This window comes from Cygnus olor, chromosome Z (assembly GCF_009769625.2).
Source record: "Cygnus olor isolate bCygOlo1 chromosome Z, bCygOlo1.pri.v2, whole genome shotgun sequence".
Lineage (NCBI taxonomy): Eukaryota > Metazoa > Chordata > Aves > Anseriformes > Anatidae > Cygnus > Cygnus olor.
In genome coordinates this window covers 34,052,004-34,065,336 of record NC_049198.1, presented here as the reverse complement: position 1 = coordinate 34,065,336, position 13,333 = coordinate 34,052,004, and the positions used below count along the sequence as shown (strand labels likewise).

At 38.1% G+C, this 13,333-nt stretch overlaps 1 protein-coding gene across 4 annotated transcripts in view; it reads left to right on the top strand.

Annotated features, from left to right (window-relative positions):
* TTC39B (tetratricopeptide repeat domain 39B) overlaps positions 1 to 12,570 on the top strand; it is an 81,195-nt gene extending 68,625 nt beyond the window's left edge. For 3 of the 4 annotated variants that reach the window (XM_040541291.1, XM_040541293.1, XM_040541290.1), the window contains 2 exons: positions 2,872 to 2,988; positions 4,059 to 12,570. In XM_040541291.1, coding sequence (XP_040397225.1) covers positions 2,872 to 2,988; positions 4,059 to 4,155 — 214 coding nt within the window. In that variant the 3' untranslated portion in view covers positions 4,156 to 12,570. Of the gene's footprint in view, positions 1 to 2,871; positions 2,993 to 4,058 lie in introns of all 4 variants that reach the window. The other variant, XM_040541292.1, reaches the window with a different exon arrangement.
* The last annotated feature ends 763 nt before the right edge of the window (positions 12,571 to 13,333 follow it).

Here is a 13,333-nt window from a genome sequence, read left to right as displayed (position 1 = left end):
CCTGAGGACCATAAGAAAGCAAAGGCCACCCCTATATTCAAGAAGGGGAAGGAGGAAGCTTGGGGTAACTACAGACCAGTCAGTTTTACATCAGGCCCTGGAAAGTTGGAGAAGATAATTCTGGAAACCATTTCAAAATGCATGAAGGTGATCAGGAGTAGTCAGCATATGTTTATGAATCATGCTTAACCACCCTTATAGTCTTCTACAATGAGATTACTGGCTCAGTAGACAAGGGGAAAGCAGTGCATGGTTATCTCCAGTTTAGAAAGGCTTTTGACACAGTTGCCCATAATAGCATCGTAGAGAAGCTGTTGAAGTTTGGACTAGATATGGGGGCATCAAGGTGGATTGAAAACTGGCTGAACTGTTGCATTCTGAAGGCTGCAAACAGCAGCATGAAGTCAGCTGGAGGCCAGTCATCAGTAGAATATTGCATGGTTCAACACTGGGGCCAGCGCTGTTTAACATATTTTTAAGGACCTGGATGATGGGACAGAGTGCACCCTCTGAAAATACGTAGATGGTACAAAAGCGGGAGGAGGGTGTGCTGCCGTTCTGAGCAACCTGGACAGATGTACCGGGTCTGGCTGGGATGGAGTTTTCTTTTCCCACAGCAGCCAATGTAGTGCTGTGCTTTGTGCTTACAGCTAGAACGGTGTTGATGCCGCACCAATGGTTTTGTTGTTACTTAGCGGTGCTCCACAACATCCAGACTGGCTCTCCATTGCTGGCCCCACCAAAAGACATTAGGCTGGAGATGTTGGGAGGACATCACCAGGACAGCTGACTTGAGATGACCAAAGGGATATTCCATAGTGTGTGGCATCATGCTTAGCAATAAAAGCAGGGAAAGGAGAAGATGGGGCTCTTGTTGTGAAAGCATTTGTGCTCCTGAGCAACCACTACGTTTACTGTTTCCCAAGGGACGGCAGAACATTGCTAGCTGATGGAAATTAGAAAATAACTGTTTTCTCCCTTTGCTTTTGCCCTGCCTTTGCTTTTTTTTTTTTTTTTTTTTTTCTTTTCCCCTTCCATTAAACTGCTCCTTATCTCAACCCATGAGCCTTTTTTCATCATATTTTCTCCCCCTGTTCTTTTGTGGAGGTGGAGTGAGAGAGTGATGTAGCCAGCTTGGCTGTCTACCAGTGTGAAAACACTATGACATGCTAGAGAAATGGGCTGACAGCAACCTCATGAAGTTCAGCAAAGGGAAGTGACAAGCTCTGCCCCTGGTGAGGGGGCACTGACACAGCTGGGGGCAGCATGACTGGAAAGCAGCTTGTCAGTAAAAGCCCTGGGGATCCTGCACATCATGGTCAACCCCAAGTTGACAGTGAGCCAGCAATGTGCCTTATCAATGAGTTGAATTAGGAAGAGTGTCATCAGCAGGTGATCCTTCCTCCCTGCTTAGTGCTGGTGAGGCCACATCTAGATTACTGAGTCCAGTTCAGGGCTTCCCAGTACAAGAGAGACATGATCATACCAGAGCAAGTGCAGCAAAGGACTACAAACACAGTTAAGAGACAGGAGCATCTGTCATATGAGAAGAGGCTGAGAGAGCTGAGACTGTTCAACCTGGAGAAGAGAAGGTGGGGAGCAGGGGGCTTGGAAGGGTCATCTGTATAAATCACATAACCATAGAATATCCTGAATTGGAAAGGACCTGTGAGGATCATTGAGTCCAACTCCTGGCTCCAAACAGGACCACCGAAAAATCAGACCGTGTGTCTGAGAGTGTTGTCCAAACACTTCTTGAACTCCAGTAGGCTCAGTGCAGTGACAACTGCCCTGGGGAGCCTGTCCCAGTGCCCGACCACCCTCTGGGTGCAGAACCTTACCCTAACACCCAGCCTGACCCTCCCCTGTCCCAGCTCCATGCCGTTCCCTCGGGTCCTGTCGCTGTCCCCAGAGAGCAGAGCTCAGCGCCTGCCCCTCTGTGCCCCTCGTGAGGGAGCTGCAGGCCGCCATGAGGCCTCCCCTCAGCCTGCTCTGCCCTGGGCTGAGCAAACTAAGGGACCTCAGCTGCTCCTCATACATCTTGCCCTCTAGACCATAAATAAATAAATAATCAATACCTGAAGGGAATGTGTGTGTGTGGTTTTTTTTAATTTATTTATTAAAAAAAAAAAAAGGAACCAAACTTTTCTCAGTGGTACACAGTGGCAGGAAGAGAGGTAATAGGTGTGAACTGAAATACAGGAAATACTGTTTAAACATAAGAAGAAACTTGTTTTATTGTGAAGTTGGTCAATCACTGACCCAACTTGCTCAGACAGTGGAGATATTCAGAACCTAACTGGACACAGTCCTGAGCAGGTTTCTGTTGTTGACCCTGCTTTGAGGACAGTATTGGACTAGATGATCTCCAGAGATGCCTTGCAGTCACCATGATTCTAAGGATTTCTTACACTGAAGAAAAACTGAATTTCCGTATTTCTTTGATGATTTGTTCAGGCAAGCTTAGGAATGAAGATCTCAATTTTGTTTGCAGGAACAAAGCATTTGTATTACACTGCAAGACTTAATGATGTTTTTAATCTTGTGTCATCTTTTTGTTCCTTTTTTTTGAACTGTAAGTTTCATAATAGGGTTCCTGTCCTGAGAGTATGTTCATGGTAGCTTGGGTAACACAACACAGTACAAATAATAACTAGCAATGAATAAATCTTTGCTTGTATAACATCACATTGGTAGTATTTTATGCTCACTGCTTACAAGTTTAATTGATATGCACAGTGTCAACTGGTAAAGAAGTTCCAGAGTGTTTTCTATGATCATGTGCTTCTACAGGTAGTGATTGCATTTAAAAGTTGTGATCACTTGAGAAAATGTTGTAATTAACCATTCTTTATTTTTATGATTTCCTAGTGAGAAGCAAATAAAATATGATAGCTATTTGGTGCCATTCACCATGTATGAATTGGGTCTTCTGTACAAACAACAGGATGAGAGAGAAAAAGCAGTAAGATACATAGAAACTGCAAAGTAAGTGGATTTTTTGTTGTTGTTTCAACCTGCAGATTAACTGAGTAAATTTAGTAATGAAGACTTTTTTTTCCCTGCCAGCCTCTTGCCAAAATAGAATTAATTACAAATCTGTGTTCTTAAGTTAAAAAAAAGTTCAGTTTTACAGTTACAGTCTGTGGTACTACTTCAGGCATGGTGGAATAGACAACATCAAACAACAGAGACTATGAAAGGAAAATATTTTGTTTTCAATTAGTGTTTGGAAATGCTGAGGCTCTTTGTATGACAGGAAAGGGCTGGGCTCCTCCGCAGGTGTGGGATGGAGCTGGAGGATCCAGAGAAGGGATTAATAGCACCTGTATGTCAGAGAGCAGCTGTGGGGCTCGTATATGCTGTAATAAAAGTGTTGATGAGAATAGGTTAAAAGCTAGTACAGTTCTGACCACCTCCCCTTTTCCTTTTACATCCTGTTGCAGAAGAGTGATAGAGAGCAAATTTTACTGTAGTGCAGCATGTACATTGTAGTAGGAGATGTAATTTGACCCTTGTATGTATAGAGAAATACACCAATCATGCAGCAGTCTTCTAAATGTAGATTAGAAAGAACAGCCTCCTAAAATGCTTTTTAGAAACATAATAGCTTTTTGCTTTTTTTGTTTGTTTGTCTCACATGCTTTGGTTTCTTTATTGTTTTATTACACTGGCTGAGTTCTTTTCTGAAGTTGAGATTACATTTGCAGCTAACTTTCTTCTCAGTATTTTTTTAGTTTGTCTTTTCACAGCAAACTTCTTTAATTGAGAGGATTGTTGAAGGATCAAAATAAGTGAAAGAAACATTAAGACATGGCTGTAGTTTAGCAGGATATGTAATTGTTATTACTGGTATAGATCTCTGCTCTGTTTATGGAGAAGACTTTAAATGCCATCAGAAAACTTTAATTCATCTCTGTATCAACTTCTCTTTCCTGTGGAATGAGTAAAGACTGTTAACTCTGGTACTTCAGTGAATGTATGAAATAGAAATAATCCAGGTCAAAAATGTTTTTCTTAGAGCTTTATAGCTGATAAAGTAACTTTATTGTTTGCAGAAACAACTACAAAGAATACTCCATGGAGTCCAGGTTGCACTTCAGGATTCATGCAGCACTTGACAGCTTGAAAGTGTCGCCTGCTTCAACACCTTGAATGAGGAGGGATGCTTTTCATGCATACAATGCATACAATAGTCTACACAATGTTTTTGCAATCTTTTTTAAATCTTTGAAAAGAAACAATAATGATTATTTTCTGTCATCTCTGATTTGACGTATGTCATTCCTTTTGACTGTTCTTTTTCTGTATGGCTCATATACTATATCTACTTGATACTTTAAATAATACCTTATATTTTGTTTGATAAAAATAATTTAATATTTGACCTGATGGGGGATATTTAAAAAACAGTTGATGGTGCAATAAAGTTTAATTCAAACACTTTATTTTTTATAAGAAAACAGATGCTGGCTATGCAGTGGAACTTGTGATAATTTCAGCCTTTTGTGAAGGTTTGATTTTCTGCAGTACACTTGAGACCTTTTTGCCTCTGGAACAACAATGCAATTGCAGCAGATAACCTTCACCCATATTTGGCATACCAGATTCTGAAATTTGTGTTCCAGAGGAAAAAAATCATCATCTTTGACTTAATTTCATTTTGGGAACAAAATGAATTTGTCCGAAGTGCAATATTTTTATTGTATCTTTTAAAGTAATGTTAAGCAGGGCTACAGGTGTAAAATCTCTGCAGCTCTATTTCACTTGAAATATGAGATCACAGGGGACATGTCTCAGTCACAGAGAAGCAGGGCTACTAGGGACATTACAAGGTCATCTATTCTATATTACTGCCCTAAGGCAGAATCAAGCCTTATGTTATTCCTCACAGGTACTTGTTTAAATTGTTTAATAACCAAAAAGCAAATGGACTAAAACAACCAAAAAACAAAACAAAAACTTCCATTGAGAGGGATTTTGTAATTTACACAAGCAGTGTTTCCCAGTGCTTTATTATTTCTACTGGGATTTTTTTCCTGGTGTCTACCCCAAATAATTCTTGGCACAACTGAAACCTACTTCCTGTCTTCCCTGTCGTGGATCTGGGGAATGGCTTGTTCTTTTCCTTTTTTGAAGCAGTCTTTTGATTTGAAGACTGTCTCTCATGTTGGTCATCTTGGTTCTTGGCTTCCAACCAAAACAAATAAACTTGCAGAATTTAATTATTAATTATTAATTATTGTTAATAAATAAACGTGCAAGATTTAATTATTTTCCTGATCTGTAGGAATAACTGATATTAATGCAAATTGTGCATCAAAACTGAATCCACTTTTAAGCTTAAAAAATGTGTTAAAATGTACTAAATGAGTTAAAAAAATGTGCATCTTCTAACCATAGCTTTCTACCAAAAAGTATGTAGGAAAATACATATATTTATACATTTCTATATAGTTTTGTTTTCCCGTTAATATGTGGACAGCATTATCAGATTTAATTTCCCAATTCATTATTAATACTTCTGCAGGTTTTGCTAGTGATTTCTTTATAACTAAGAATATGCATGATATACTGAACACTTGACAAGTTTTCCAGAGGTAGTTGATGCCCCGTGCCTCTCAGTGTTTAAGAGGCATTTGGACAGTGCCCTCAAAAGTATGCTTTAACTTTTGGTTAGCCCTGAAGAGGTCAGGCCGTTGGACTTGATGGTTTTGTAGGCCCCTTCCAACCAAACCTGTCCTGTCCTGTCCTGTCCTGTCCTGTCCTGTCCTATCCTATCCTATCCTATCCTATCCTATCCTATCCTATCCTATCCTATCCTATCCTATCCTATCCTATCCTATCCCACTAACTATTCAGTCACAAGTTTTTTGCAAAACCTGCCAATCTCCATACTTTAGTATATTTGCTTCCCCATGGTAAATTCGTGGTCGTTATGCTCCTGTATATGGTTCTCTGTCCTCAACTCCCACCCCAGAGAAAATGGAACAAAAGAAGTAGGTGAAAAGCCTCTCTTCAGTAAATGAGTGACAGTAAAGTTCCTAATTAATCAGTCAATCTGATGTAAATGCTATAGATGACTAAGAACACAGCCTTCTTTTAAGTCTTTTATGACTTTATAAATAAGTGATTTAGTTGCATGTAAATGCAGGTGAAGTATGAGTTTTAAATTTTTTTTAAAGACATCACCGAAGACTAACATATGCCACCACCTGACTTCTCTGACTCCGAGCCCTTTTATACATACCTGATTATAAATGACAGGCAGCAAAAATAAATTTCTGTATGTTATATTTTCAGACAATGATTTATTGGCCTATTTGGATATTTATGTGTTCATTTTAGAGTTATTTGTGATTCAGTCTGATTATTGGATTACAACAATCAAACGGGACCACTTCATTTTCTTCTGAAAGGTGGTGAAAACAATAGTTGGTGGAACTTCTATAGTTTGTGTTTCATACGATAATTCACTCCACGAAAGGATTAGAACAGGGACTACTGACTCAGGATGGAGCATGAAATAGTCTCTGATATCTTGTCATTGTGTAGTGTCTCATATTTATTATTTTATGGGTGATTCAGAATAGAAATCAAAATGAGCAAAAAATAAAAAATGAGCTTTCTTAGAAAATGATTTTTTGAAAGTCTAGTAAAAAATGTAGCACTGTACTTTTTTCACTGCTAATAATACTGACTACAGAGGTAAAAAAGAATTTTGTTTTCATCAGTTCAACCTTCCAAAGTCAATATCACACCCTGTGTATGTTAGTTTTCTTTGTCTCTTTCAGGATTCGCCTTTTTGCACTCATGCAGAGAAGAGGCATATCCACAAAAATCTGCAATATACTCTGTAGTGCTTTGATGCCCTGAGGTCCCCAGCCTAAGTTCTATTTACAGTCTATGTCCCTTTCTTTGCTGCTATTCCAAACTTGTTTGTTAGAATCTTGAGCAATCAGATTTTCATAGCTTTTTTCTGGGTATTTTTTTTAAAAGCTTATTAATGGTAGGAATATAAATGTGTGAGACTGACTTGTAACCCTTCATATTAGGTAGGTCTCAATAGATCTGTAAGAGATTCTTTGTCTTCCAAACACTGTGCGTAGCTATGGTCTGCTCCTACTTAGTGCATCATTGATGCAATAATATTTAGTACATTGTGTCTGAGTTAGGATAAGTGATTTGTGGATAAGAGTTTCAATGGAAAGTCTTGTTATTATTTTTTTAATATCTGCTGCATACTGTACTGGGCCTTAAATACAACTATGATTTAGTTTTACTGCGCTTCAGAATCTTCACCTCACTTGCTCATGTTGTGTGGTAATTTTGCATTATGTGCTGAAACCTTGAAACCGAGCAAGGTTGAGCATTTACGTAAGACACTGTAATATCTGTTGATAATAGTAGGAATTATATTCAAGAACAAAGCTAAGGCCTTAGTTTAAGCAAGCGGGTCTGAACTTGCATAGTAATGTTATGGCAAAGGTCATTCTGGTCTTACTGATGATAGGTGGGTATATATTTTTTAAGGTGAGGAATAATAAAGCAGCTTGGCTGTAAGACAAAGCTTCTCTTCAGTTAAGAATTGCCTACTTGGAAAATACTACAAAAATAACCTTGTCTGTGCATATCAGTCAAATGCTTAATCAGATGGGGAAAGGTTATTATGTTATGATCCTTAAATACTAGTTCACCACTTTAACAAAAATTGAAAGAAAATACACATTAAAAGAAAGCTGATTAAAGGTTGTGTTTCATATCTGTTCTAAAAGGTTGTGTTTCATATCTGTTCTAAAACATATGTAGCAGCTGTTTTGACCAAGAAAAATTTACAATAATTGGATCCTGCTATGTTTCCAAAATACCTTGACAACTAATGTATTAAAGAAGCCATTTCTTGTAATAAATCCAGCTTAACTTTGCAATTATTTTATTACTAATCCTTGTGTTTAATGTCCTTTGTTTCTGTATGTTCTTATATTGCATAGTTTAACAAAGAATGTTTATATTTGCACTGGTGGTGCAGTTTATTTCCTTCTAAACTGTTGAGGTTTGCACATGTTCATGTTTGTTACTTCTAAAGACAAGGTTAGAATAACGGACAATGAGTGATGAAGAAGTGTTTTTGGTCTTAAGAGCATGTAGAGATGTTCAGTTTGATGAACAGATTCTTTCTTCAGAGGAATAAATCACTTTTTATGCTTGTGCTACTGAATGCAACATTTGGCACTGTATTCTTATTGTACATAACTTTCAGCTGAGATATATCAACACAATATCAACAAAAAAAGCATATACTTAAGTTTAAATATGCTATCATAGGCATATATCTCTAATACCTATCTTCCGATTCATCGAAGTCTAGTAGAAAATAGTCTTTTGAAACGTATGTAGTAAGTGTACAATAAAAAGCTACTTTAACTAGTCTTGATTTCTCACCAGAGACCAGATAATACCTTTAAGTTACAGGAGTGAGTAATAATTAGTTCATTCTGTTACCAATTATGTCATTAAATTCAGTGAGAACAAGACATAATATACCCATAGGAGCTTTTTAAAATCAGGGAGATTAAAACATTAAAAACAGGGAGAATTAAAATTAAAAACAGGGAGAATATGTTTTTTTTACATAGGTGCAGAACTTGGTTTTTATAACATTCAGAAAAGTAAATGTTCAAAATTATTATTTTTTTCATGTGGTATGTTTAAATGTTTCCACAGTTGTGTGTCATTTTAACTGATGTTTCTAACCAGTTAGGCCAACATTTTTATCATGGTTTGGATGATAAGAATTGTGGTTATGGTTATCATAAGAACAGAGATAGTGGATGACTTACCCCAAAGAAGGGCAAAGAATGGAGATGCTCCTGCGTATTTGTTGTTGTCTGAAAGGCACTAGTCTACCCTCAATTTTTAGACATACTGTAGTACAGAATAAAGCCTTCGTGGATAGATTAGAATGCTTGCAACATACTGAGTAAAGATAGTTTTCTGAGTAGAAGAGGGAATAGAAAACACACTGAAGACTTGAGCCCAAAGATAGGAACTATATCAGCATTCATGCAAGCATTTTGCAGAAGCTATTTTACATTTTTATGGTCGCCTGATCAACTCAATAGTTGGACTTCCTGTATTCCAACTAGGAGAATATCTGTGGTGCCGGGTCCTTAGCTCAATTTGGTTGCTTTTGTATTTTTTTTCTTTTTAGGCTCTGGTCTCATCATTTACTTTTTATTTTATTTGTAGGACAGCTTCAGAAAGAATTCAAGCATTGCAACTCTGAGCTTTGCAGTTTGTAGAAGAGTAGCCTCTGGGAAAAAATCAGATCCTATGGTTAGCATAGCAAATTCAGTGTTTAATGAATGCAAGATTAAATGCTAAGATTTCTGTAGAAGTATAAGCAGGTAGTTTCACTGTACAGAGAAGCATGTGCCAGCTAGTAATCACAGTTAGGAACACCCTTCCAGATTTTGTCACTCATTTCGAGAGAACTTCTTCAAATGCTTTAGCAGTAGGAGGTGTCCATTTTTTGTGCCATGCCTTTGTACCATAAATACAGTAGTTGGAGCACTGAAGCTGCGTAGGCCACATTCAATACCTACCTCATCTGAAGCCATAGGTACTTAGTGCTGATGACACGCCACTGTGTGGAAAAACTGGTAAGGTTATCCTTAACAGCAAGGAAATCCCAGTTGAGATGTTAATATCCTTCTATACTTGAGCATACAAGTGCAGATCTCAAAGCTTAATTTTCTTATTGTAAAATGAGTGTAAGACTATCTTAATATACTTTTTTTTTGGACAAGCTTAAGTGACCTGCTCTTGCTTCAGTATCTGAAATCAAGGTGGAGGGATATGTAAAAATAGGTTAACGCTGCATATATAGGTTATGTGGTTGAGGCTTAGCTTGTTTCAGAGCGTTAGGAGATGTTCAGAATTAAATGATGTAGAAAAAAGAGCAGTATGAATTTAAATTTTTTTTTTTAAATACTCTTTTTCTCAAGGGGACGGATTTTTTATCCGGGCAAAACACAAAAATATGCTAAATATGCTAAAATATGTCTAAATATGCTGAGGTATGGGCATAAAAAGACAAAAATTCCATCAAAAAAACAAAAACACAAACAAACAAACAAACAAAAACTACCAAACAACAAACCCAACCCAACGGAAAATGCTCCTACAGTATTTCACATGAATTTTGCTAGAATACCCATATTCTATTTCATTTATTCCAGTCAATACAAATACTATGGATAATGCTTGAGTTTATTCAATAATGAATCTTTGAATAGTTGCTAGGTTAAATCAGTTTTTTTGTTAGCTGAAAGAAAATAAGAGAGGTCTGAATGTGAAATCACAGAATCATAGACTATTCCGAGTTTGAGGGAATCCACAAGGATCATTGAGTCAACTGGCTCCGTACAGGGCCATCCAGAAATCAGACCATACGTCTGAGAGCGTTCTCCAAACGCTTCTTGAACTTCATCAGGCTTGGTGCCATGACCACTGCCCTGGGAAGCCTGTCCCAGTGCCCGACCACCCTCTCAGTGAAGAACCCTTTCCTAATCTGTTGTGGGGGGCTTACAGTCTCTATAGAAGATGAACAGTCCAACAGGACGCTACCTAACACACAGTATACTCTGGAGTCTAATGACAATTTGTGACAATTCACTGTCTGAAACTGGTAGTGGAGCCTTCCAAGGAAAATCTTTGTCCACTATTGGTATCCATGCTCTGTGCTTTCCTGGAATAATGCAAAGCCAAGATGGCTGCTCATCCTTGCTGGCTATAGCAGTTGCCCCCATTCAGGTAGGAAACAGAGTACGTCATTAAGAGATGTCCAACACAGAAAAGGCAGGAGAAACTGGGGAGTGGGGAATATGAGTGGGATAGAAGTAGAGATATATTCAGTAGGGATTTCCATAGCACCTCAACCATTAAATAGGGAAACATGAGACTGTGGAACCAAACAGTAAGGTGAGGGAATAAAGCAAATATGATTGTGATAGAAAGGTGTTATGTAAGAAAAACTATGGAGATGAGTTATCAGTTGCTGGGTAAGAGTAGGTAATATCATCCAGAGGTAACAACAGAACGAAACATTTTTTTTTCTGCTTAAGAAGTGGTGAGGAAGACATCCCATCAAACCATATCAGGCACAAGTAGCTATGCTACTGAAGGGACTATGGACAATGAATTCTGCTCCTCCAAGGAATGTATTCAAAGAAATAATGTACAAATGGCAAACCAAATTTGACCTTAAGTATTTACTTCAAAGTCCTTAAATCCTTCTGGCTCCCGAAATCTGGACAGTGGCAGATTTCATGTAGCTTGAGAATTACCTGTTGATGATTAAGGGAAGAGGGTATTTGAGTTCCGGTATGAAGACTTTATCTCTGTCATCAGTGCAGCCTGTACCTGTCTGAAAATCTTGAAGGACTGTGGCTCAGGACAAGTTCTTAGGTTGACAGGTGCCTAAAAACCATACTATATATTGGAAAAAACATGGAAATTTGTAATGACAACTCTTAAACATTTGATAGTTTTAGTTACATTGAGAAAGTTTGCTTTTATTTTTATGAATTGTTGACTTAATTGGCAAGGATATGTTTGTTAATAATTCATTGTGTTCATTCTGCATTAGGACTAGACAGTTATCCACATGCAGTCTTGAAGTGGGATTCATATATCCATCTGAAATTTGGGCATCTTTTGTAGGTTTCCTCGGTGGACTTTCAGAAAGAAAAGTTTAGGGCAGGTGTCTCAAATGAGGATCAATACTGGTTAGACAATGACTAAAAAAATTGAATTCATTAATGTGAAAACAGTTGGTGTTAAGTTGTTGCTTCTGTTATCTTCTGTGTAAAACCAGAGGTTCATATGTGGGGGTCACCTGTCCACCCCTCTTTAAGATGCTGAAGCTTCAGTAACATTTAACAGTAGTAAGGATCCTAGTATAAATGACTGGCTGGCAGCTACAGATGCTCTTTATGGTCTGAGAGATGGCTCAGCTGACACTAGTTGTGTTACGGATACAATCTGTAGCCAGGGCCAAGTGTACACTTTTCCTAGAAAAGACAGCTTTCCCAAGAGCAGTGTTTGTAAAACAGCTTATGCAGACTTATGGCAACTGTCTCCACTATAGTGCAGTTTATTCCCTCAAAATAAATGCACGTATTAAAAAAAAAAAAAAAAAAAAAAAAAAAAAAAAAAAAGCACTCATCATAGTGAATTAATAGCAGCAACAATCTGAGTAGAGGACAGAGCCTATAATTCTAGCAGAAAAAGCTAGAAATGAGCTGATGTTAGAGTACAACTATTTTTCAGAACACCGGTGAAGTAATATTTTCCAAATTTTTGATTGTCAGTTTTAGTTACAGTTCTATCAATGTTTCTGTAAGCCCTTGCTGTTGAATTCCCTGTGAAATCTATACTATTTTGAAGCTTAACTTAATTTTGAAGCTGTTCTTCTCTGGCTTGTGGTCATTTTTGTTTGTTTGTTTACTTTGGTGGGTGGATTTTTTTTGGCCTAGTGGCTAGTATGACTGCGGTAATTGTATTTTTTTGGTGCATAATAAATAATTTCTATGAAAAAATGTGTGCTCTCTGGAGGTGATTTTTGGGGAGTTTGAGGGGGACGGTATATTAATCCAGTCCAACCAAAGAGATCTATTTTGCAGTCTGAGCAGGAGTTCTAGCCCTTGTTGCATCCTGACTTGGGTACTTGGTCAAAGTTTAGGGAGGCCGAGATGCCTTCCATAAGCCACTGAGAAAGAGTTCAAACTCCTCTTATAGAGATGTTTATGTTTTACCAGTTGATTGACATGACAGCAGCCTCTCATGCTAACACACTGCTGTCCTGGATGATTTTCCAACTGAGTTTATTGATTGTAAACCCTCAATGAAACGTGAGTGGGGTGGACAGACTTCTGTAAGCATTTCTGACATAAAAATTGTATTACAGACGGCGTAATTGTTAGACTCTGTGTCCAACTAGAAAGCTATCAGCATTCTTCAGTGTTCAAACTCCCCCAATACCCTGTGCTGCTGTGCTCAGACAGCCCTGGTAGGAATGAGTAGGCCAAAGAGGCAGCGTGAGGGAGACCTACCTGGTGTCCCCAGATGGAGCATTGGGGAATGGAGAGGAAAGCAGACTACTAATTTTCTACTCTGCCCAATAAACCTACGTTTGACCAGTGTGTGTGTGCTGGGAGAGGTGGGAGTTGGTTGAGGGTCTTCCACTCTGGTTCCATCTGTTCAGTAAGGAAAGGCATTTGTTGAGTGGGGGGTAATACAGTTACAGCGGATGGAAACATATCATTTGTTT